The sequence below is a fragment of the Strix uralensis genome, chromosome 10, assembly GCF_047716275.1.
Source record: "Strix uralensis isolate ZFMK-TIS-50842 chromosome 10, bStrUra1, whole genome shotgun sequence".
NCBI lineage: Eukaryota > Metazoa > Chordata > Aves > Strigiformes > Strigidae > Strix > Strix uralensis.
In genome coordinates this window covers 8,146,624-8,173,013 of record NC_133981.1, presented here as the reverse complement: position 1 = coordinate 8,173,013, position 26,390 = coordinate 8,146,624, and the positions used below count along the sequence as shown (strand labels likewise).

At 41.6% G+C, this 26,390-nt stretch overlaps 1 protein-coding gene across 1 annotated transcript in view; it reads left to right on the top strand.

Moving 5' to 3' along the window:
• LOC141947541 (uncharacterized) overlaps positions 1–26,390 on the top strand; it is a 131,243-nt gene that overhangs the window by 93,035 nt on the left and 11,818 nt on the right. The window contains exon 6 of the mRNA XM_074878710.1: positions 26,209–26,348. Coding sequence (XP_074734811.1) covers positions 26,209–26,348 — 140 coding nt within the window. The remainder of the gene's footprint in view (positions 1–26,208; positions 26,349–26,390) is intronic.

Here is a 26,390-nt window from a genome sequence, read left to right as displayed (position 1 = left end):
ATGTTCAAGTCAAACCCAACCTAATGCAGGCCTCCCAGAGCTTAGAAAAAGCTCACAATATTTCAGCCACAGCAGGTGCATTCTGTAATCCTTTATTAAAAACTCCTGCCACACACACCTCCAACATGTGGTGGGGTCTTATGCAGATTAAATCTGACATGCTATGAAGTCACTACAACCTTTTTCTTACTCCTAATTAAAGGAAAGAAAGCCAAAAAAGGGATGAAGTACTTCTAAACAGAAATGTGAGGCAGGTGGGCAGAAATGACTGTGTTGTGTTTGGCAATCACTAGGCCTGAAGTTCACAAGATGCGGAAGGTGCTTGACCTACTGTTCTTCCTGTGTGTGCGCTTAAATTAAATCGTAGGCTTTCTGTGAAAGGTAACAGACATTATTTAATTAAAACCCTCTCTTCTGTTCTACCTGGACTTCTAATTCCAGTGCAGTGTGTAGGCACACGGTGCTTTGTCTTCTCAGGGTATAATTAGACTTAGTAATGCAACTGTCCCGTTTACAGTGTAAATCCCTCTAATGATAAATGGAGTAGACTTATGGAGAAACCCTGACGGTACTTCAGACAGGGAGAGTGGATGATCTTTGCAAATAGCTGGTGGGTAGAAAGTAAATCATTATCTGCTAATAAGCCTCTGATTGCTGGGTGTTTTATACTGTGGAAGATTAGAAAACTTGACTTTGCTTTATATATTAGTCCTGGCTGCAGAGCTGGAGCACGAACAGGGAGTAACTGGTTTATTTATGGGCAAGATTCTGACCTTGCATCTTGAGAATCTCTTTGAGAGTTTTTGCTATGTTAGAAGCTTTTGGTGGAAAAAAGCTTTGGAAATGGCTAGTCAGAGGTAATATGGGGAGCAGGTTTAGCTATCTCTGTTCTGAAAGCACCCAGCGACCTCAATCAGATGTGAGGCACGGCCTAAGTGCTCCATAGACAAATAACAGGAGACCTCTGTGTCGCCAAAAGCCCACAGAATCAGGAGATGGAGTAGATCAAAGCTGGGAATGAGGACTTGCTGTTACTGTCCTTTGCAGGTGTGGATCTGGTTCCTGAGGAGAGCAGAGCACGCGAACTGCAGTCACTGACTTCTGCTGAGACAGAACTGGGGCCAAGGAGGGGGAGGTCATTTCAGCTGTCAGATTTCAGAGACCAGAGACTGCTCAGCAGGGAAGAGATGAGGAACATATGGTGTGGTGGGAGGAGGTGACAGTGGCACTGAAGAGCAAGAAATATAATGAGAAGTAAACTTTTGGTAGGGTGCTGACTTTAGGAAATGCTGTGGCAGAGTGCAGGAACTGATGAGAGCATGGCTGTGTGTGCAAAGGAGAATAAAATCATGTAAGGATGGGAACTGTGAACAGGGGTGAGTCTTGGGAGAGCAATTAGCTTCAGTCATGTGTGTCTTTCTCATGGTATATGTCAGCCTGGAGGCCACTGGAGTTCTGATGTGAATTAGAGGAGCAATGTGAAAGACGGACAATATATGCCCACATGTTGCTCTCTAGAGGAATAAAACTGGGGGCCTCTGATTACTCTCTAGCTCTGATTTTGATTCAGAAAGGGATGGGAGCTGTTTGTTTGGCACGCATGATTGTGAAAGTACAGTCCTGGAATGGGGGACAGACCATGGGAGGAGATGTGCCACCAGCCCTTCCTTTCCCCATCGTGCCTGGGGCGACTCACTGGGGCCACAGGAGCAAGACAGGAGCAGCTCCAGAAGAAGCAAACAGGGAGGAAGCAACAAGTGAGAAGTTCCTTCACCAGGACTGAATCCTATTTCTCCTTGCTCCATGCTGCTTCAGCTACTTGGGATCCATTGGATTGTATTACCTTTGGTATGTAGTTACACTGTAGCGTCACTGTCAGCGTGCAGCCCTTGTGCAAAAGAGTTTTCTCTGCAATGTCTGATGCTGATCCCCAGGTGTGTTTAGCTCACTAAGGAGACAACTTGAAGAACAGTTTATCAGCGTGTTCCCTGACCATGGTCAAGAGCTTCTGGATGCCTGAAGCTCTGCTAAAGGAATTGTTCCAAGTGGTTTACAGTTTCTCATAGAGGTTGTGTTATCTGTTACAGCTCAATGGGCATTGTCTTTTCTAATCTATGAGAAACTCAAGATTTGAAAAATATTTTTTCTCAAAATAAGGCAGAAGACCAAAATCTCAACAAATTTCATTCATTAGCTGGGGGAATTTCAGAGGAGGGGACTTGTTCAGTTTCAGTATATAGCGATTCTGTAGTTTGAGTTCAGACTTTTTTGAATTTAAAAGAAGTACTTGCTGATTATAAATTTCAAAGGAAGAAAGCCGTTCTATATGAAATGCAGTCTGTTTCAAGTAAAATAGTATATAAAAAAAGTGGTTTAGATCAGAATATTTTTTCCTAAATAAAAAATTTTGGAACTATCCTTTATCTATAAAATGTTTTGATTTAGGTGAAATGGCATTTTCTGATATGCTCCCTCAAAAAATTCCCAGCCTGTTGTCCTCATGATCTAATTAACAGCATTATTCAGTGGCTTTTTGCCAATATGTTGTTTAAGTATAATTATACTGGAATTATGTTAAAAAAAGTTTTTTTCATAATGAAAATAACCTCAAGAGGGATAAAACTGGATATAGAGCTGTAAATGAAGCACTCTGCAAAAAGTAAAAGTTGCACTGCAAGTAAATCCATGCTCCACTTTCAGGTCTGAGATGGTAATAAATCGAACACAGAGCATTACACAGACAGTGTCAGATATAAAATATATTAATCTTGTCAGAGAGTGTACTAACTCTCCTAGATTTATGATCAGGTGCACTTAAGTGCTGTTCTTCTCATTAATCTTTATTTACAAACAGTAGCCTTCAGAACAAGGGGTCTGAAGAGACAAGAGAATCATAGATATGTCACTTGGATAACTCACCTTCTCCAGCTACCCTGTACCTTTCAGTGACATCCTTCCATCTTTAATTACTGAAAGGTCTTTAATCTTGTCTGTGTAAGGGCAGAATATGATGAATGTGAGGGGCTGCCTGTGCTACTCTGAGTGTGTTTTTAACAACAGATGCCATGGACGTTGGTGGGAACAGCAAGATAATTGCATCTACCGCTAGCAGGACTCAGTGCTAAGAAAGTTCAGTGGGACCGGGATGTTCTGGGAAGGGGGGAACAAAATAGGAGGAGAATGGTTGAGTCTAGTGAAAGCACCCTTGTGAAAAAATGCAGTTCCTGAAGAAACTGCATTTTGAAGTTGGCTTAACACACATACCATGTATAAGATTGCGTCCATTTGCAAAAGATTGTCCCTTTGTAATGCTTAAAAATATGCAACACCAAACTTCTTTCAATGCAAATAAACCTGGTACTTCTACTAGTTGATACTGGAGACAAATCAGTCTTCCTCCACACCAGTACACTAGGTAGGATAACATTGCCCTGGGCACTTGTCAAGATGGTTGAGCTGGAGGAGGAGTAAATAACAAACTTCCCAAATCAACTTGTAAGTCATGAGAGGAATGAACAAAAGAATTCACATGAGGAAGCTGCAAAACCTCCAGATGTGAGAAGGTAGTGTATGTATACCAAATGAAAATAATTAACTTCCTCTCTGATACAGTATGTCATCAAAAAAAATTGTCAAGGATGGATTGAAGCACAGACTAAATTGCATTCAGCACATTCTTCCTGCTCTGGCTTTCCTGTACTTTCTCTAAGGGTATTAAACTGCTGGAGCATCAGTACATTGTGGGTAAGTTCAGTGGCAGTGTTAAGTGTCTAATGGACTTTGTGGAGCCTCTTCCAGTTCTTCACAAAAGGAGTAGAAACTCATGACAGTTGATATGATGAGGAAGGCGGGAAGAGTTTTGGAATGAAAGAGTTATCTGAGCTGTGCATTCAAGTTAAGTAAATCCACTTTGAAGAAATAATGCCTAAAGTGTATCAGAATCTGGATTTGCCTGATCTCTACTAGAAAAATATTCCATAGTTATTGACAAAAAGGGCCTATCTTCTTCACAGCTCTGTTCTGAGCTTTAAGACCTCTCAAAAGAGCACAGTTGCCATGGGGGTTCATGGATGAAAATTCAGACTTTGATATGGTTGGGTCTTGAGGCACTAATTGCTTTGAAAAATAGGACTGGGGCCTTAAATTGGCATCCGATGGTGACTGGGAGCTATGGGAAAAACTTGAGCACAAACCAAATATGCCCTTGGCAACATAAGCCATAGAAAAAGCAGTTGTTCCCCATTCCCAACCAGCTGGAGCTGGTGTACAGTTCCCACACTGAGCTTCAAAACACGTTGAGTTTAATAATCCAGCCCAGAGGTGATAGATTCATGGATTACTGATGCCACATAAGCAGCCAGATTTTGCAAGGTGTCAGACCCAAGGCGTAGCTTTGACAAATGTGGGCAGCATGCTTTTCCACAGAGGGGGAGATGATGTTTCCATGAGCTGTTTAAAGAAATCCTTCTTCTCATCCTGCATTTTGCCTGTGCTTGGATTCATTCACTTCAGCCTTGCTGGATTCAGTTCAAGCCATCTGCTCCTCTTCAAGAGCTATTTTCCTGGAGGTGTTCTGGCGTGCTCTTATTGTTAATGGTTGTATCTGTGGAGAATGAGGACACTGATTGTCATCTGCAGACTGTTGGTAACCAAGCCTGCAGCACCTCTCCATCTCTTCCAATCATCTTGCATAATTAATGGCGAGAAGGAAGGATTATGTGGATGTATATGGGTTGTTCAAGGAAGGGAGAACAGAACCTGTCTCCACTCAGGTTTGCTGGACACCAGCAATTATGTTGAGGATGAACCGTCTACTTCTGGTACATATCGCTATTAATAGTTTCTTCAATCTTTGTATCAAAGGCTGCAGACTGATTCAGGAGGGTGAGGATGGTGGTGACCAAAAGAACATCTTTGGGTGTCAGCAGAGCTGTCTGTGTTGTTTCACACGCTATTTCCCTCTGTGCGATATACAGGATGTTGGCCAACATGATGCTGTTGGCAGGTAGCAGGGAGGTGGTAAGAGAAGAACGTGTGTAAGAATCTTCAAGATCAAGGATCAGCTTTTGAAAAGCTCGAAGAAACTGTTCATTGTTGAAAGAAGTGCTTTGAAGACTTGCTTTTTTGAATATTTATTTTGTATCCTGGCTTTTTTTGAAAAAGGTATTGTTTACTTCTTTTTATAGTAGCGTATTTTTATTCTTCACTGACTTTTATCAGGCAGGGAAGTCATCAATCTCACATATAATGACTCTAATTTTTATTTTATTTTTTCAGAAGTTGTAATAATCTGACATGTGTAATGGGCTGAACTTTGCTGGAGTCCAGAAACATAAACTTCAGTTCATTTATAGGTGAAAGTTTCTTTTCCAGGAAGAGCCATATGTACATGATTAATAAGGTGACACTTCTCCACAACTATTTGGTTTGCTGGTCATAGAGTGACCTTCTTGGTAGGTATAAAGGGAGTAGATGGGGTGAGGCTACCTAAACAGGAGCAGATAATATGCAATGAATTTCTCTCTGGCTGGTTTTCTTGCCTAGGACACATTGAGGCTTCTTTGCAAGGCAAACCAGTTTCAGTTGTTCTCAACTGTGCTGGTGTATAGTTTAACCTCTGATCTCTTTTCACATTAGCTGGTAATTATTCCAATAGCATGCTACATTTGTAGTGCTTCCAGAATACAAGATTTCTGATTTTGTATTGAAAATATGATGCAAAATATGTCTGCCTTATAAGAAAATCCAGATAATAAAATGGTTTTCGAAATAGGAATGAGTTTATGCATTTTCTTATAGCTGAATGTCTCTATATGGAGTTTCCACATGGTGGTAGGCAACCAATCTGTAATTTTTTGGAGTCAGAAGGCTTTCTATTCAGAGGAGAATATGCTGTTGATAATCTTATTTTCCAGCTTGTTGTCTGTTTGTTTCTTTTCTTATTTTTATTTTTAATTCTGCTTATTCGATGCAGGAATGCTTTCTGCATCTGAAACTGAAAAACAGCTAACCTCTTCTCCTTATTTGTCTGGTACATACTAAAATATATCCTGGAGTGTGAATTGAGACTTTTTGATGAGAAGGAGCAAAGGTGAAAATCTTTTCAAGAGTCAAAAGCATCATTGAATCATGTCTCAATGATGCGATCACAACTAAATGCAACGATCAAACTAAAATCCTGTCTAATCTGACTGGTTTTATTGGCATCTGATCTTGCAGTCAGCTGCTAGAACATTAAGCTTTTTTTCTCCCCTTCTCTTTTGTTTAATGGTGTTGCAGAACGAGCAACTGGCTTCAAAACTGATTCAACATATGGCGCAGTTTGAAGAAATATTTTCTGCGGATTTAGAAGGTTTAGGGCGATGGTATTCCAGAAACTTCACCCTGATGGTTTCCAGTTCCTAGGCCCTGGAGGGGCTGGCTTGTCTCTGCTCTATTGGACTCTGTATAAGGAGATTTGTGTTTGTTCCTTAGCTGTTTGCAACTGGTTTAACAAAGTAAAGTATACTTCAAATGGCTGGATGTTCCTGTAAGGTGATAGAGCCAAATGCCCTAAGACCTTCCTCCCAGTGATGTCACTGAGGCCAGACCTGTGGCTGGGAAGGAGATGGCCATCTGTGGGTAGGAAAAAAATTATCCAGCAAAACACCATCCCAAGCTAAAGTAGCAAGTGTTGGTAGTAACTACAAATGCACCACCCTTGGTGCTTAGGTCTACCAATGCTTCTCTGTGCATTGCATTAATGACACTCATAGTGAGATGTAATAGCAGGTTTTCAAGTTATAAATTTACTGTTTTTTAAAATATGTAAAGCATAAATTAACACATATAATGAAAAGCTGAATGATTTTTATCCCCAAGAACCACTGCTCAGAATGTTTCTTTGTTTTGTCAGATTGGAAAGGCATCAAATTGTTTTATTCATTATTTCTCCCCATAGGATACTTTCCAACTTTGTGTGTGTTTTGCATTGTATAGTTTGGAATCTTTTCAGACTGGAAAGTGCAGACAAAGAGGCTCCAAATTTGTTTTGACAGTGTCTTGTGTATTTTACACACTGGCTTAATGCAAACCCCACCCGTCACCACCTCCCAATAATAATGATTTTTAACTTGATTCACTCCATAGAGCTAGAATTAATATAAAAACCTGTGCAAGGACAAAACCATGCAAATAATAAAAAAATGTCTAAATACAACTGCAGCAGGATTCACCCCTGGAAATTCTCAGAATAGCTTAAACAAGATCTTTCATGAATAGTTTAAGTAGATATGGTCCTCTGTTGGGATTGGGGGAATAGACTGGGTAACATTTTTCAGTCACCCTGTGGGTCTGTCTTCTGTAATTCCCTAATTCACTGCTTTACATTTATTTCCAAATAAGGAAGGATTGTTTTCATAAGAAAAGCTTAGTCACACCACAGCTTACTTGGTCAGAGAAGCATGAAGACAGGATAAAGAGAAATCCGTCTAGTGCCAGAGGTTTCCCAGGAGTTTCAGCCAGACCTGGGTTAGGCTCAATATGGAGAGGGATCAACAGGACACAAAGACTGAGCTGATTTTATGGATATAGTTATCTAACAGTAGCTTTTGCCTCTCAAGGTCAGCCCACATGAAGTGCATGTATATAGTGATGTTATAGAGGAATAAGCTATAAAACCATAAAATGTACAGCAGACTGAGGAGATGTCAGGTGGATTATTACTTTGATAGACTCATGAGACCAAGGCACAGGTGCAGCCTAACAGCAGCCGATAAAGTAAGTGCTGACTGCTAACGATGGCTCCCAAAGTGCAGAACTGCTAATACTCCAAGGAGACCACTCCTTGGGTAGGAGCTGTTCCTTCTTGCTACCTTCCAAGGCTAATAATAGGCTAAGACACTCCTAAATGGTGAATAACCCTGCTAATCCAAAAGCTGCGTGCACTCTCTATCCCTGCGGAGCTGTGTGATTTTCACCGGAGATACATAATCCCTAGTATGAGTGAGCATATATTATGAAATGTTGGAAAGGCTGAGGATCACATCTTGTATGAGATGGCAGTCTTGGCGAGCTGTAACCATCAGTGCTGGGAAATCCCATGCTCCCGTGCACAGAAAGAGGGCAGGGGAGAGAAAAAAGTGTGGTGGGTTTTTGATTTGTTTCTCGCTAGGGAAACGGGAGGGGGTATGTTGGATGCTTACTACCATTCTTTGCACCTGAAGGTGGATGGCAGAAAGCCAAGTGATTCGTGTGCCAGGTGAAGGTGGTGTATGCTGAGCATTTTTCTGCACATTTTGTTCCTCCCCCCTTGGAGGAACTGGTTGAGTTTGTCAAATAGAAAATATTACACTGAGAGCTGGCTTTACTGTCTTCAGTAGTTCCTAGGTATAGGTTTTACCAGCAATGAAAGTGTACCTTGCTGACTAATTTGATGGAATGAGCTTTGCAAAAACAGATTAAACTGTTTTCTGTTCACTTAAGGAAGGGATAATTAGCTGGGAATGGAACAGACAGGAACAAGTCACAAATACTGTGCTATCAGACACTGCCTTTGATCATGTTACTCTGAGGTCTGCAGTCACAAATTAGGATGTTCTATTTGTTGTAGATGGGGCTTCATGTACATTGTGCTCAGAGCTGCATTTTTCCTTGATTTCCTCTTCAAAAACCTTTTCTGGTGCAGAGATTTCCAGGCTACTCTAGACTCAGAGAAACTGTGCTATCTCCAAAAGGAGTTCACAGAGGAAAAGGCAGCTTTCCCTGTCTCCAGAACACAAGATTTGCCTTCATTGAGTTTGAAGTAAAAAGCAGGCTCTCCTTTGTGCCTCATGGAGCTGCTTACTCAGAACTGAAATTAATTATTTAATCCTCTGTTTGTTGAGGCCCGTCACTGTTCTACATATTAAATGTTCCTTCTATATGGCTGTGACAGGCTCATGTGATTAGTGAATGTCTAATAAAAATAGAAAAATGTAATCACACTTAACAAATACACTCGGTCACCATAGCTGTGAATGGTGGGCTACAGCTGGGAGTCCTGAGGGACCTCTGAATTGGACAGATTTACTGACCTGTCTTGTGTGTTTTGGTCTGTTCTCCCTCCAAGCCCTCAATCAGTGGGATTAGGAAAGCCTCCATTTCTGTCCTTTCCCCTCCTCCTGCTCTGTCTGGGTTAACCTCTGCTCTTTGTGGGGGGGCTGATCTACTGAAGGGAGTTTTGTGTTTGTGCCCAGGGGGGCTGGGTGGTACCCTCCTTCTCTTAATCAGTAAATACCAGTGTTTGCTCTTCAGATTTGCTGTGGGTGGTGATGGGGAACTGTTTTCAGAAAGAAGGTGTATCTAGACGTATGTCCTCAGGGAAAGGTCCTGATGACAAATGCAATGATTCCAATACAGGTGTGGAAAAATAGCCAATTTCCTTTTATATGATGAGAGATGGAAAGAAGAAAAGTGGAGGAGATGCTCTGGGGCTGCTTTATCCTATTGCTTCTGAAACTGTGTACGTGCCAGGATAGAGGAACAACTCCCCTGTTAAGTCTGAGTCTGCCCAGTCTGGGAGACTACTCCTCTGTTATCAAGTCTTTTGCAACTAAATCTGATGCCTTGGTTCCCTGGTGAGGGCCCTGGAGGGGAATGAAGCCACTCTTTGCGAAATCTTGCGGTGAGGCTGTCACAGGGTGGAAATCCCCACAGACTTTGTGAGAACGTTCAGATAAATGATGCAAAAGAAAATTTCAAAGAAATCAAAGGCAAGGAGCCTTCAAATATCATGAGAAGATGGAGGAGAATGTTTGTAATGCTTTGTCAGTCTAGCGTATGGAAAATTTCCCTCTGGGACCAGTGTTGTAGAGGCTTGGGTTTAAAGTACACACTCCTACAGGGCTCAGTTCAAGCTGTGGGCATGTCCGTTTCAGTGCTGGATGTCCTGTGTCTGTGGCGGGTAGGTCAGCCAGGAGGATGACCACCAGGTTTCCTCCAGAAAAATACTGACCCCTGCAAAATGAGTGTGCCCCAAGCACAGGTCATTTCTACAGCCAGGTCACACCTTTGGTGTGAAGACTTCCCAAAATGTTAATTCAGTTAGAAATAGGGAATACTTCTGTCCAGAAGCCTGGGATCTGCTTTTATAATAATTAAATCCAGGCAATTAAGTCTTAGCAACGTAAAAACTATGCCCTCTAGGTAGAGGTGTGATAGAGTTCTTCATGGAATTTGTAATTTCACATTATTGATGGAAAACAGAGACAGATTGCACTGAAACCATGGGGAGATGCTGACAAAAGTGGTTTTTTCTGCAGAAAAGTGGGCTACATCTGATGGAAATGAGAGACACGAAGGTTGGAGCAGTGGGTATGAGATATACAGCAGCTGCAGGATTTTTTCTTGGTTAGTTGTACCCGTGAGCTGCCAGAAGGAGCAGTGTTACTTCATGCTGTCTTCCGTGTATGAACCCACCTCTCAGTGTCTCAGCTCTCTGCTGGATAACACAGAAAACTTCAGGTGTTCTCTGTGTATGGGGTTTTTCACAAGTACTCACACCTTCCCGTGTTATGCCTTGCCTGGCCATCTTCAAGGCACCATTTCTCTGTGTGGCCAAATCCCTGAAGAGGAATGGGGAATATGGCAGTAGGTTGACTTTGCATTATTTTCCATTCTTTTTGCCTCATTGCAATGACAAAAATTGTATTAGAAGCTGAGCAGCTCATAAATTCTGAGAGTTATAGCTGTAGGCAGTTTATGAAGAGGAAATTGGGAGTGGGTAGGGTTTGAAATTTGCATATGCACCACACCCACTGGTTTTAATTTGCATTTGATTTGCATATATCATGGTTAAATAATACCCATGCAGTACTTTTAAGGAGTGAGGATTGTATTAGTTTGTCTATTATGTACATCATTTTTGCTTTAAGTGTAATTTTATAGAGTAGTTTGAAGAGCATGCAGTATGAACTTTAATTTAATAAAAATGATCAAATAACACTTATCAGCCATAAATATCTAGTTCTCTTTGAAAATAAATGTTGTTTTCATAAATATGCTAAATTGACAGCACTGCAGGCTGAAGTCTGCCGTTTATCAACTGAAAAATCATGATACAATACAATTACAAACTTGCCCACACATTGCAATTGTAATGCATGTGTCCTGAACCAAGTGGGTATTCAGAACACACGTCTGTACAACGGTATGTGACACCTCCTCCTTTAGGGACTGTGGGTTTGAATAGTGGTTTAAAGTATGTTCCTTCCTTGTTTGCTTTACATTAATGATCTTCTGAGGCTGAATGTAGGAGAGGAGTGATGGTGTCTGTTCATCCCAGGATGGTAGATGACTATAATGTAATTATTAGATCATTGTGGCTAGTGTCCCATGTGGGAAGAGAGGCACTAAAGTTATTTCAAAATGCTTTTTACGCTGTTGTTTTTTTTTTTTTAATGTCAACTTGTCATGAATTTAAATGTAGAAAGTGAAATCACCTGCTACTCTTTGTTTTGTGCCTGTCCCAATGACTCAGAAATTGCAACATCCTATTTAATTTTTTTTTCTACCCTTTTAGTTTTGTAACTGTTCTTTAGCACAAAGACCAGTTCTGCAAAGGCGTTTCTGCATCTTCAAGATGCAGAGAGCACCAAAGCAGAGAGGTGCTGTGCTCTTGTCATTGCATTTCCCTTGACAGGGAACACTTGGAAATCACCCTAGGTCCTACCCAGGAAAAACTTTCTTCCTCAAGGATCAGGGCCCATGTGCTTCTCTGCATTTTTAGGCACCTAACATCTTTCAGTTCTGAATACCTCTTTGGTTATGCATTAAAACCCTTGGAGTACCATGTAATGCCATCTCATCCTCCTCCCCACGCACTCAGAAATACCACATTGTAACCACCCTCACTCTAATGAAAAGGAGCAAAAGCAGCTCTTCCCTGGCAGCCCAGCAATAAATCTCCTCTGACATAGTGAATATTTCTATATGGCACAACAGAGATCTTTATGTGTCCCTTCGGTGACGGTGGCCTACAACCATGCAGTGCTCTCAGCTCCTGCTCTCCACAAACACGAGCCCCTGCCCATCTCTGCGTGCTGTGCTACCCGTAGGCTGCCTGCGAGGTTGAAGTTTGTCTTGAATGATCTCTCGTCCTAACAAATAACAACGTGTCACTCTAGAAACCTGAGCTTAAATTGGTTTGAGTCAGTAAGAAATGCTCTTAGTTTCTCTCTAACCTCCCTGCTCTAACAGTAACTCAGTGCTGAATGTGCAGCCTGTTATTACTGTAAGCCTTTGACTCATGGATGCGAAACCTCCTTTTAACCTGGCTGAGCCTTTGCCAACATGATGGACATCGAGAAGGCCTGCTCTATTTTGATCAGCATCGGTGTGTTTGGGACCGTATCCATAATCAGTCACTTTTGTCAGTGTCTGAGTGCTTCAGCAAGGCTTCAGAAACCAGTGGGGGATGTCTCACTTGACATCTCATTTTGTCTCTAACCTCAGACATTTGTACAAATGTTATCAGGAGGGGAGACTGGAGATGTGTTGTTAGACAGGTTGCATATACTGTAATTAGCAAAATGGGCCAGGTGTGGGTTTGTGTACTTGAGAACAAAGAGCATTTTTTTGAACTTTATATACTTCTTATTGCTTTATAACATTCGAGAGGAATTTCTTCCAAAGTCCTGAGTGTTAATTTGTCCTGGTGGTATATTACCTTCTGATGCTTCTGAGAGTCTTCCAGCTTTGCTGCTTTGTTTCTGTGCTCATGTGTGGCATCAAAATCAGCGTACTTGCTGCTTCTTTTTGTCCGAGTTGCTCAGATGGCCTCCAGCTCCTCTTTGCAAATTACAAATGGGTGTCAGTCTTCTCTCAGCTTGCTTTTTATTGATGGGAAAACAGGTGTGTTCATGTGAGCTCAGAACAAACCCTTTAAGTCTATCTCCTAATGACCTGGGTTTACACTTGAATGGTTTTTATTAAATTCAAGACATGAATGATCAAAGATGTGGAAAAATACAAGTGTGGGTTTGCCTGGTAGACTGCTGAGCAGGATTTCTGCATAAAACCTTAGTGACTTAGGAGCCCAAGAGCACCTTTGAAGATCTGAGCCCTTCGAAACAATTGTATGTAATGTACTGAAAACAGTAGCACAGCACTGAATGCATCACCCTGTGCCTTTCTACCCTGCTGCTAATGGCGGTGCTGAGATGTTATGCTAAGAGGACTGAAACAGGAGGATGGGCTAATTTGTCCTATCTCATAGCCATGGTTTGGCAGCCCTTGAAGGTATAAACTGTCACTTGCTGGCTGTGGTGTTTCTGAGCTTGCTCAGGTGTTGCTACAACCTTAAATCCCCTTGTTTACCTGCAAGTGTCCTTGGTGTCATCAGCTGCTGTCTAGTGCCCTGATGTGCTCGTGAGCCCATAACGGTGGAGTTAAGTTTCTTTCTGCCTCCATCTGTCTTTTCACATGGCTGCGGCTGCAGCTGCATATGCATGGGAGCGTGTGTGAGGCTTAGAAAGCAATCTGAAAGGAAACCAGTCACACGGTGTTTGCAAAGCAACAGGAACGTGCCATAAACATGTACCCTTCCAAAGTTTGAATGAGATAGAGCAGGACACCAGGTCAAGAAGGAGACACGTGCAGCAGAAGGGGAAGTGGGAAAGAAATCCATAAATATTCAATGAAGGAAGTGGGAAAACACATTCTGATTACAACTCTGGCTCTAATGTATGCAAATGTAATAGTTTCCTCCCCTACTAAGGAATCATGTATTACATACATTACATGATGTACTACTGTGTAGCAACATAGTTTATGACTCCTAGGAGAAGAAAATCATAATTCACAGCCATTAACAAAAATAATAGTGCTTTCACCCAGAGGAGCTTTCCTTAGAAAGCCTGTACAGATTCTATCTAACCTAATTTAAGCAATGTCATGAGTTGGAACAGATCGCTATCAAGTCTGTCATGCTTGTCATAACATGGCACTTGAATAGAAGACATCCCTTCCCAGGAGAAATTCCTGTGAAGGAACTGTATTATTTAATGGAGTTTAAGATCCTTTTTAAGTTTCAGAGCTTGTTTATTTGAAAATTGTTCCAGTAAAAAGCAACCGTTAGCCAGGTTTCATTTAAAGAGAAATGAGTTTCTATGTACGTGATTATAGGCTGCTATTCCTCAAAGTTATAATTAACCAGGGGCTGCAAAGGGGAAGCCGCTGCAGAGGAGCAGAGCAAGTATCATGTGCTTCGCATCTGGCATGTATTTTCTCGGGGACAAGGTTTTCTGTAGCCTGTGAATGAATATCAGCATTTATGCAAAGAGATGTTCCCCTATGACAGCCACCTGTCTCAGTCACACCTTCCCTCATCTCTCCTCCATTTTATGCAAGCAGCTAATTAGCTTCCAGTTTTTAGCGCATGTAATGAGGCAGAAAGCCTAAGAAGGAAATGAGAGACTATGGTCTCAACCCCCAAAAATACACAGTGTCAAATGGCATCCTAACGAGTATGTTTGTTTAAACCCTTAGATGTTCATAGGCTCAGGCCTGTGACTGCTCATTTAATTTCTGATTTAAAGCAGCAACAATGACTGATATGAGATGTAGGAGTTCACATTAGTTACTGTTGAGGAGCCTGAGTGCTTCTCCCATTGCCAGGCATTTCCATAAGCCGTTTGTTCATTTGTTTCTGGAGTGCCTCGCACGGGTGACAAGGGAGGCAGATTGCGGGCGCTCTGCGTGGCACCATGCTCGCTTCATTAGGAGCACGTGTGGGCTGTCCTCATTTATTGTGGGTGCTCAGGAACCTCCCATTTGCAGGAACTTTGGCAGCTTGTCACAGCATGTCAAGATCTGCTCATCTCCCCGGATAGCAGAGTTTATGCATAATGCAATAAACAGAGACAGGGAGAATTGTGTTACTTACATTTAGCTTACTTCAGACTGTGTAAGAGAGGAGTTAAACTAATGCCTTTCTGTCAACCTTTCAAAATATTTAATCATCTTTTTGTGTTTACTTTCTTCACTCCCCTCATTTTTATTTGTTTATTAGTACAAGATCTTTTGGGTTTACATCTCTCTTTTAAAATGAGTCAATATTTTTTTCTTTTCAGGTCCTTTAGGAGATGTTAGGGAATACTTGAAAAAGAAATATAATAGGAGGGACAGTGAGAAAGGTGTTTAAGGAAGTGGAAGTGGGGAGGGGATGAAATCTTCCTTTCTTCTCTTTTGTCCTCCTGCCTGTTTGCAGACTTCTGTGACTGAACCACACAGTGGCCTTTGGAAACTTTAGTGTCTAACTCTGAAAACATGTTCAAAGCAAAGCCTGCCCTGTCCTGTGGCAATGCGTAGGACTGATCAAACCCCACTGAAGTCAATGGAAAGGCTTTCAGTAAAGGCAGTGGGCTTTGGCTCAGATGCTAAAAGCATTATCATCACTCTCTAGCTGATCCTCTTGATACCAGTTCTCTCATCAAACCCTCCGACAGAAGAAGAGAGAAAATCCAGTCCCTGCTGGTTAAAACAGCAGCTAAACACAGAGTTTTGAGAGATCTAAACCATTGCTATGGAGAAATTGGAGTTTTTCAGTGCAGAAGTATATAAACACAACTGCTTAAAACTCCTTCCACCTTCAAAGCATCCTGTGCACCCCAAATTTCCCAACATGCAGCTTTTTCATGGTCAGGAGCAGCAGTAAAAGCTGAAGGGGGTTGCCTTGCATCTTGCCTGACCCGTGGCAGGGTATGGGGAACACAGCTGTGGGCATGGGACTCCCACTCAGGGACCGTGTCCCGTGGATGGGAACAGGGCTCTAGTCTGGTGGGGGAAGGCTGAAAGATGGGGCAACGAAGAGAGGTACTGGGGTATCAGCTTGATTATCACGATGGGAGAGGGGAAGAATGAGAGCTGGTGAGCCATAGCAGAGGAGGGGCAGGGAAGCTGAGTTCATAGTGTGAAAGGAAGAGATATTTAATGAATATTCAAGGCAAAAAAATGCCATGAATAATCAATGTTGGTCTTATTTCTAGTCCTGGCATCTTAATATCAAAGGAAAACATAGGGGAGAGAACCTGAATCCTGACTTTTGTTCTTATTTTTACTGCAAACTCTCAGTTCACAGGTTCAGTTGCTGGTAATGAAGAGCCAACAGTCGGGTGGTGGATTCAGGGGCACAAACCCCAGCTACAAATTTTAAGTAGCTTCTAACTTAAACAAGAAGACAGAGCTAAACAAATCCCTCTTGATTCAATCAAATACCTCTTTCCAGCCAGCAAGAGTAACAGGCTTTGGGTGTTAGATGGCCGGCCTGAAGGGATTAATAACTTGCTTTATATTATCAGCCGAGTTTCATCTAGAAATAAATCCTGACTGATCTCTGTGAACATGACTCAAGATTATTCCAGCAAGTGTGGAGGTTGAGATTTTCGCATCGGAGCTGGGCAGTGAGCAGGACTGTGGAGAGAGGCTGTGGCGGGGGGGGTCTGTGCTGGGTCAGGGTTTCTGGGACAGGGAGAGGGCTGCAAATGTGCCTTCTGCTCTGGACCTGAGCTGCAGAAGCAAAGCTGCAGAAAACAAGCACATGATATATCCCTGGGATAAACTGCCCTGTGGCCGCTGGCAAGCACTTAATTGTAGCCCAAACTGAGCCTCGGTACATCCAAGGTAAATTTACCATGGAAAGGAGGAAATCACCCATGGTCATGTGTCCCCAGATTGCCTTATCCTGAATTAATGGACTTCACGTGCTTGCAGCCCTGGTTGGTGAAGCCTAGCGGTACAGGGGCAGTCCTCTGCTCAGCTCACTTGGTTTTTGGCTGCGGGATGGGCAGCAATGTGGAGAGGAGGTGTGGGAAGCTGGGGTGAGACAGGACAATGGAAAGAAGTGTGGGAGAGAATTTCATCTCAGACTGAAGCAGTTGTGTGCCGCCCCTCTCTCAGGCTCATGCCACAAGGCTCAATTTCCATGATTCCTCCCATGGGAAATTCTACCCGGTGTTTTAATTAGCAATAGAAAGACATTTAAAGAAGCTTGAGGCTTCCTAGTCCTTACCCATGCTTTACTCATCCACTACATGCACTTCACTTAGCCCTTCGTTCTTGGGTCTACTTTTGCAGTTTCTGTTGTTTGTTTGGTTTTTTTTTTCACCTCCTGCTTTGAAACAAAGAAACGTAGAGCTAAATTGTAAATTATTTGGTTAAAGAAATGCAGTTGGGTTTTCAGCTAATTTTTATATTAACTCTTTGTTTGTACAGCAGTGGCACCTAGTTCTAAGTGTTAAGCCCCGTGTGATTCCCAGGAAGACCTCATTTAGAGCCTGCAGTGATGGCAGGCCAAGTCCATGCTGATGCTGTGGCTTTCCATGGAATTTTGGAGGGCAGGTTCGGCCATCGCTGAGTGTCAGCAGCAGGACTTGATGCGCTGAGCCCGTACTGGACCTGTATGAAAATATTTACTCTCAAGTACCGACAAGACCACTGAGGTGAGTGACAGCCCTTAGCCTGCAAAATAGGCTCTTTATTTTTTTATCCACCATTCCCAAATCAGTATGAGACAAAAATATACAAAAATAACTTTCTTTTTCCTGAGTCAAAAAAATATGGATTTTTCCTCGTCGAAGCACTTTCTCTACCACAGCAGTAAGTTGCTCTCTGATTTGGAAGTGCTTTTGCAGCTATTGGTTAAGTTAAAATGTCAGAGGCTTTTGATCTGATCAGTGTCCTCTGAAGGATACCTGTGTTTATTTTTAACCTGTCTCTCGCCTCGTTTCCCTTTGTCTTCTTGGAGCTGCTCTGTCGAGCCCTCTAGCAGAGATGGCTGGAAAACTCTGTCGTTTGGTCTCTTAGCTGATCTTGCTTGATGGTGGTTTTGACTGTCAGAGCCCACCCATTCAGAGCTATCAGTGATGCTGGAGATGCACTGACCTGGCGTCACCCTTGCAGCAGGAGCTGAGAAAAGGCAGGAGGAGGAACATTGCTCAACGCAAGGTGAAAGTGGAGGTGACTATGGTGATAGGAGACTGCGAGAAGGGACCCAGAAAGGGAGCAAGATGAAAATGGGAATGAAAACCAAATGGGTGACCCAGCAGGCACTGGTAATGGTGAGGACGCAGGTAGACCTGTGCAGGTCACTACAAGCATCCAACTGGCCTTAGTCAGAGCATGCTTCTGCACACAGGGAAAAATAGAGTTTAGGGAAAATTAGTGCAAAGGTACAAGCAAATAAAGCTTAGTAAGCTTTTCCCATAATTGTGATCCTCAGGTTGGCAAAACCTCAAGCTTTCCTTGATTTGTCCAGCAAACATGATCAGGATTACAGAGCAGGATTTAATTTTTTTTTTTTCTTTCCAGAAAAATATAATTTTCTCTCTGCCCACATAGAATGGGTGATTTTCTTGTCAGTCTTTAAATTGGCCTCCTTGGGAACATGCTCTGAGATGGTGATGTCTACATTACAGAATAGAGACAACTCTTGCCTTGCCAAAAAGAAGAAAACAAAAATGGTGGTTGATGGAATAAAAACTGTTCAAAAGACATGATAAAAAAATCCTACAGACAGAGAGCTTTCAGACTGTGCCTTTCCTTAGGGTCTCAGCTATGACTTCTTCAGGGACTCTCAAACCAGCTTAAACCCCTAGGGAGATTTAGATACATATTTATGTGTCTGTGTGTGTATAAAAACACACGAGCCTGTAAAAAATCCATAAGAATCTCTCTATTGACTTCAAAGGCATTTAAATCCATGGTAGTAATGCAACTATATATTTGTAGCTGATTTGAGGATTTAGAGAATCTCTCTCTGAACAACTTATGAAGGCTGTTTGAGATTATAGCATTACTCCAGGTAGCTCTATTAAATTACAAACCCTGCTCTGATTGCAGTCCTAGTCTGCCTGTGCTGCAGTCTTTTTATTTCTGTCTTGGACTGAAAGTCCCAGACATAGTGATGCAGGATTAATAATGGATCACACTGCTCCTGGAGCAAGACTTGTTTACTGCCCAGAGGAACCAGGGGGTTGGGAAGTGACAGGTCATTCTGAGGAGAGGGAGTTAAAAGGTTATGTAGTGTGACTTGCCACTTGCCCAAGGGAGCTGGAAGGTAACCCAGAGCTTTGAGGACCATTTCTAACAGTAGAGAAATGATGAGTCAGTATTGTGGTGGAGGGGGAAGAGCCAGGAGATTCAACAGTGATATATTTGTAATGGTTCAACATATGGAAAGTATTTGCATTGCTTCCTGCTAACATGTAGGTTTTGAAGCATTCACAGGTAAATTCACCCGTTCAATGCTTGTTAGGCAAAAGGTGAGGATGGTTTCTGGAAAAAATGTGTTTTCTGTTAGTAATTGGCTTGCCAAAAAGGACAAGCAGAAATACAACTATTCTCCTTGTTTGAAAGATCTTTGTGACTTTGATCAAGTCAGATGACAAAATAATCTCCCATAGTCATAGTCTGTTGTTATAAATACACCCAAGATTAAAGTACTGTTAGAAAACAGCCAAATGAACAACAGGTGCATTTTCAGTATTTGCAGTTCAATGAATATAGGGGTAGGGACCTCTATGAATAATTTGAAACAGGAAATAGGACACTATTTGGGCTCTTATCTTGTATTATTCAGGCCAATGTGACTTTTGTCACTGTCATCCCTGGGCAGGGGCAGCTACACTCTATTTAAGACATCTAAAACCTGTGCCTTATGACTGTGCCTTATTTGAAATGAAATGCAGCTTATGAACCTGAAACATCCCATATGCATCTGACCCTCATCAAGCTAGCTGGAATACATCATAAATTTTCAAGCAAGGGAGAAGGTAATGAAAAAAGATGCATTAACTCATATTTTGAGTCTGCTCTAAATTATACTGTACAAGGGAGAAAGTATAAAGGAGATTAGTGGAACTACTGTACTTGATGGTATGTGTGGGCAGATCTGTGGATGAAGTGTCTATTCCTGAGACATGAATATTTAATAATCACTTTGCTGAGTACAGGATGCACATTATAAGCGGGTAGGAAAGTGTATGATGGTGCAATGGAAGGAGAGAGAGGTTAAATTGTATATACTGCTTTATGAAGTGGTTGAACTCCTTGGCTGTGACAGTGGTTGTAAGAGTAGCAATGAGGCCCTTCCCAGAGAAGAAGTAAGTCTCTGAGCCCCACAGACAGCATCTTTGGTGCAGTTGGTGTTGGACACTGGCATAAGCCTGAGGATCAGAGCCAGAGTATGTAACAAGCAAAGGCTGATGCTGGCCAAAAAGCAAGCTTGAGAGAAAAGTGTACTTTCATAATATCAATAACTGTAACTTCACAGTATAACACTGGTACAATGCTTTGACATTCAAGGAACACTGAAGTGTGATGATGCAGAAACCAGGAATTTGAACAGAATGGTCACAGCTAGTCGGTATCTTTAAAAAAAAAATGTTTTTCCTCACTTATTTTCAAGTTCAGTTAAAGCGTAGAGCTATTTAGCTGTGTAGTAGCATGGTGGAGATAACAGGTAATTGAACAGTGTCTGAAAACTTGGAGCCAGTTCTGTGCTGACACAAGTCTGTGATAGGCAGTGGCATCGCACACGGTCCCTTGGCTCGGCTGGGGTAGATGCCTGGTGCTACAGCAGCAGCACAGAAATGAACCCTCGCTGTGTTTGCATAAGGATGAAGTGGCATGCGTGTTCCTCCTGCAAACCATCATTTTTTTCCATAGGTGAACATATTCGTAAGAGCTCTCCAATATTAACGGTTTTGCCTGAGCATCTGTAAAATGAGCTCCAATGGGATGAAAACCTTGTAAGTCAACACAGGGAATCACTAGATTCACAGGGCTGCAGAGTATGGTCTGTGTTATCACTGCCCTGGTACGCTGTTTGGCAGGAAGAAGGTTTCCTTGTCTGTCTTCCTGAGCTTAGTTTTAAATAGATTTTATAAAATAGAGCAGGCTCCTGAGCCTTTTGTAATCTCACCATATTAGATATTGAAGTATTGCCGAATCCTGTCATGCAATTGCAGGCAAAATAAAACAAAAACCCCCCTAAAACTAAAAGAAAAATAAATCCCTTCAGGGATTTCACCTGTTTCTTCTGCTTATAGTGAGTGGTACTTTGAGACAGGACTGGTTTTCTGGGGAGAGTCTTGTCCCTGAATGGCTAATATATGTGCTAATCATAGCTATATAGGCTACATGTTGCACTGAAATCACTAGATTGGAACTTGTTTTCTGTGGGGGATTTTTCCATTCTACTGAGCTCTTAACTTTTTTTTTTCCTATTAGCTGATTTATGCTTTTCAACCTGAGCTATATCAAAGTCAGCATTTAACACCGTATATTTACTTTGGTTTGCATGCAATTTCCAAATGATATACTGTACTTTTATATAGTTAATTTGTTCATTCCAGTGTATAATGCATCCTTGAACTTTCTGAATTTTGAGCTGAAAATATGATAAGTGGGTTATATTATGCGGTGAAGGAGCTGTTATATGAAAACACTTCCATATTATCAATTATGTACTAGCCTCATACAAAATGATATTAATACATGAATCAATGAAGGAAGTTGTATAATAGGATTCTCATGAGAACATGAAGCTGATGTTTATTAAAGATGTAAGTTCCACATTAAGAAGGAACACTTTTTTTTATTCATTTATTTGATAAGCAGCTCAGCTGCCCTGAATGGACCAATTTCATTGTATATTCACAGGAACTCTCACATGTGTTTCTCATATTTCTCACAGAGTTCAGAAATTTGATAAGCAGTATAAATATCATAAAACCCAACCACTGGTTTACAGTCCACAGTCTTGCTTCCTTTGAGCAAAGAGAAACTTGGCGGCTTTAGAAATGACTCCTCAGACTGCAATCCACTTGTGTGCAAGTCGGACTGCCCCAGGGGTGCAGGCTGGTAGAGCTGGGTGGGATGCTGGGTGGGATTCCACCCCTCAGCGCCAGCTTCTTGTGCTTTTGCAGTGTGATCCAAGCAGCCTCAACATAATTTTTGCCAGGTTGCTCTTCAGATTATTTCACCTGGATTCCAAACTGTAAATGTTCTACCACCCCTCCATCTCCATAATGTATTTCAGAGCAGGCTGCAGACCCCAAAGCTGCTAGGGATAAAATCAGTAGAGGGGTATCTGGAGGTAAGAGTGTCCCTGAAGGTGCATGACATGTCTGGGTTAGGTCTTCAAGGTCAGCTGCAATGTTTTGTGTTAAAATGGATGTATCTGCTTATCTATTGGAATGGAATGGAATGGAATGGAATGGAATAGAAGTAGTTCAGTTGGAAGGGACCTACAAAGATCTTCTAGTTCAACTGCAAAAAAAACCCAAAACAAAAACCAGCACACTCAGAGAGCAGGGGATGAGCCTTGCCCTGGGAAAACCACCTGACTGATCATGGTGTCTCCCTTGCCAGGAAAGTACTATAGAATATTAGATAGAAGAACAGGTCAAAACAGTTTTTAAGACTGGTGGAAAATGAGGACAATTCTACGTATTTATATTAAGAAGTTAATGGCTCTATTACACCAAGGCACAGGCTTTCCTTTAAAAACCCTTGATGGGTAGACATTAGAGTTTGAGCTTCTCTAAGAATGGTCAGTAGGCAAGAGCTAACTCTGCCAGTAGTGCCCATAGTTCCCATTCATCTCAGTTTTACCAATATTAGGAACCAGAATTAATATGCTGTGAGATGAATGGGAGCCATTACCTACTACATTTGTTCTCATTTGATACAAATACAATTGTTTTTTGATTTCTACATTTGATGAGAGAGTGTTTCTTATTGTTTTTAACAAACACTTAGATACTTTGGTGATTTACAGACTGGCACAGCCACCTTGTCCTGGGTCCCTGTCTGCAGCTGACAACTGTCTTTATTTCTTTTGTCATTGCATGGTGCTGCATGCACCTGAATACTAAGAAGAACCATGTATATTTTAGAAGGAGGAGCTAAGAAAAGAAGTCCTGTAAGGGAACAGTGTGAAATGCTGAAGAGCCAACCATTGCAAGAAAACAAAGCTCTGGAAAGCACAACACTGGAAGAATTAGAGGGGGCTTTGGGTAAACAGCACGTTGCAAAGATTTTGTAGCACAAATCCCATTGAGAAGAGCTATTTATTGAACAGCAGTGGGATAATACAAAGAAAGGCTTGTACAATATCTAAAACAGTGTAAGAGAAAATATTGAAGACTGTATGATGAAAGAGAGAAGGAAAGAATGTATTAAGAACTGTACCCAGTTTATTAAGAAAAGTAATGGGATATACAGGAAAACATAAGCAGGGTGATGGAAGTATGGAAGAGCTGATGAAAGAGCCCATGGGAGTCAGAGGGAATCTTTCCTTTCCCTTGTCAGACGTTCGGTAAGAGGGACCCTGCAGAGAGCTCCTGGGCTAGCAGACTGGCAGTTTGTTTGCTTAATACGGCACAGAAATTAAACAATAATTTCATTGAAAAGAAAAATCCCTGCTTCTCCCAGGAACCTTAGATGTAGTCATTGTGGGGCAGTTGAAATGGAAGCCACTCTGAAGCTGTTTTGCAGAGGTACAAACCAAGAAATATGGTTGCATAATTATTCATTTCCTTCCCCTGCCTTGACAGCTTCCAGCCCCTAAAAGTGAGAGCCACTGCAGGGCCAGAATGGGCACAACAGCTCAGGAGAATATGTCCTGCTCCTCCACTGATGGCCCAGAGGAAATCAATTGGCAGCTGGGAACAAAAGTGTGTCCAGCACCAGTGCTAAAGTACCCAACCCCATTTCCCAGCTGTGCTGAAGTTGGAGGCAGGGACTGGTCCCAGCAGTGACATCAGAGCAAACGTTACTGAAAATGTCATCCTCCACGCAGTCCTTGAAACAGACATGAGGAGTGGCCGAGTCGGTAGGAAATCTCAGCTCCTTGTGCAAGTTTATGTCCAATTTCTCGTCTCCAGCGTGCCACAGTGTGATGGATAAGCATCCAAACCACAGAAAAACCTGAAACAAGGGAGCACTCCTATTGCTAATGAAGATGCATTGTCACTGGGCTTGGTTCAAAGACCATTAAAGTTTCCAAGTGGTTCCAATGGGAACTAGAACAACCCTTCTCCTGAAGAAATAGAGGCATATATTAAACCTTAATTGGGAACAGTCTCCACAAGGATTTTCCCTCTGAGGAAAAGGAGCTTTTTGCAGATATAATTGTTTTGGAGGGAGTAATTATTCCATGGACACTTCCTGAGATGAATGATGGCTCTTCTTTTTTTTTTTTTTTTTTTTTTTTTTCCTGAAAGTGGAAGAGCTGTTACAGTCTTATCAAGGACTGGTGGCATTACCTGTCAAACAGGGGCAAGGCTGCTGTTTCAACATATACACACAGCAGTAGGAAGAATTTTTCTGCAGTTTGGCTGAATATTTCTCTATTATTCTTTACCCTGCAGCACAACACAGTTTGAAGCAATTGATTGACTTAGCTGGACAGTGAGATAAAAAACTACAAATAAGACTGGTTGGAAGCTGTTCTTCTGCTGTGATTAGATGTAAACCAGCCACAGCTAGAGCCATGTTTTGCCTGGGGTCAAATCAACAGACCACAGATTCTGGGGTTTTCACATGTTAATTTTTACTCAGTTTCAGGAGGTCTGAAAATAATCACCCTGAAAAACCCTTCATGTGGTGGAGTTACAAAATAATCACTTTTCCTCCTGACTGGGAAGATGTTGCAGGGAGATGATATGCAGGAGGGAGAGGCTGACTAAGATAGGAAAGAGAAGGGGACATAAATCTGAGATGGGACAGAAAGAATGAGGTGAAACGTAGCAGGAAGGAAGATAGACCCCTGGACAGAGAGCTGTCATCTGCAAATCGCTCAGTGGTCAGGTCCTGCTCACTGCTTCAAGCAGCGTATGTGAAATCCTAAAGGTCCCTCCCCATTTCTTGCTGCGGAAAGCTGCCATTGAGAGATTGTCTGAGTAAGGAATGAGTCAAGGCTGATCTTTCCTTAGCATAATCCAGCCCTCCTGGAAGAGTTACTGCAAGATGTGGTGGAGGTGAAAGACACTTGAAACAAGATAGCTTAAAACCATCTTGTAACTAATTTGCAGCAAAGTTTTCTTTCATCATTTCCCTCTATCCACCCCAGCCTCTCTATTTGTCTTATCAAATCTTGGCAGAGATATTTGCATTGAATAGGGAGATGCTGTTGAGAAACTGTGGTTTCAGCACTGTAATAAAGCAGTCTTACCGCAATGAATTTTAAAGGCTATTTTGGCTGCCTTGAGAAATGCTGATTTATGACTTGAATGCTTCATGTTTTTTGCAATTAACAGGACGCTGTCTAGAAGTTATAGAGCATCTTAGGCAGAAATAGACAATTGTCTTTTTGTCAAGTTATTTTTCTAAAACATTTCCTTTCATTCAACCAGCAAGTTAAATACCTTCCATTAATAAAGCGGCTTCTGCATTCAGGCTAGGAAAAATTTGTTAGATTTTTCTTCAGAGTTGATAGTATTATCAAGTATTGCTCCCTGCAAAAAGTCAAACTCATGGGCAGGTTTGTTGATTTGTTTGGATCATCTGTACTACCCCCTTGGGCAAATCTATAAGCCTCATCCTGAGACCTAGGGGAATTCAGTTGCGTTACTTGTTAATACAGCGACTGCAAGAATAGTGGTGTCAAATGTTATGTTACTGTAGATGTGAGTAGCTATCTATATCACATAGCATTATTAGAAGCCGTGACAGACAATGAGATTGGCTTGAATGCCGCACAATTCATTAAGCAAAATAGTTTTCATCTCAAGACATTCAGACCTGTCACATTTCTTTTAATGAAACGCTGAAATTTTTTAATAAAAATGCTTAGCAAAAATAGAATTTCAATAATGAATCTGATAACATATTCAAGCAGATATCAATTAAAATTTTCATTATAAGGGACAGTTTTTCTTGAATTTTTCACAAGATGTTCAATATTTAATCAGTTATTTCTGAAAAAAAAAAAAGTTCTTTTGGGAAAAGAACTTCAAAAAGTTTAGACAACAGCTGTTTATAAAACCCGAATCATGATAATGAAAACATGCTTATGAGTTCTTTATGATCTAAAAGACATCCACAAAGTTACATGTGTTTGTGCTAGCATTCTTCACAGAGTATAAAGAACATTTCTATCTATATTTTTATTTTCTTGAAGGGCAAAGAATTGATGGCTTAGTATAAACTGCTATTTAAATATTTTGATGTCTGTTTCATCTTTAGGTACATGTGGTTCCAGAGAAACATTTCTTGAAAGAGAAAATCTGCATCCAAACCCAGGTGATTTCTTTAGGGGATGAAGAACTCCAGGTGAAACAGCTGGTTTTGTCGCAGATCAATCTCAAGCCTGCAGGACTTGCTGAGTAAGTCATGGGGAAATACAATGTAGGGGTTACAGAGACCCC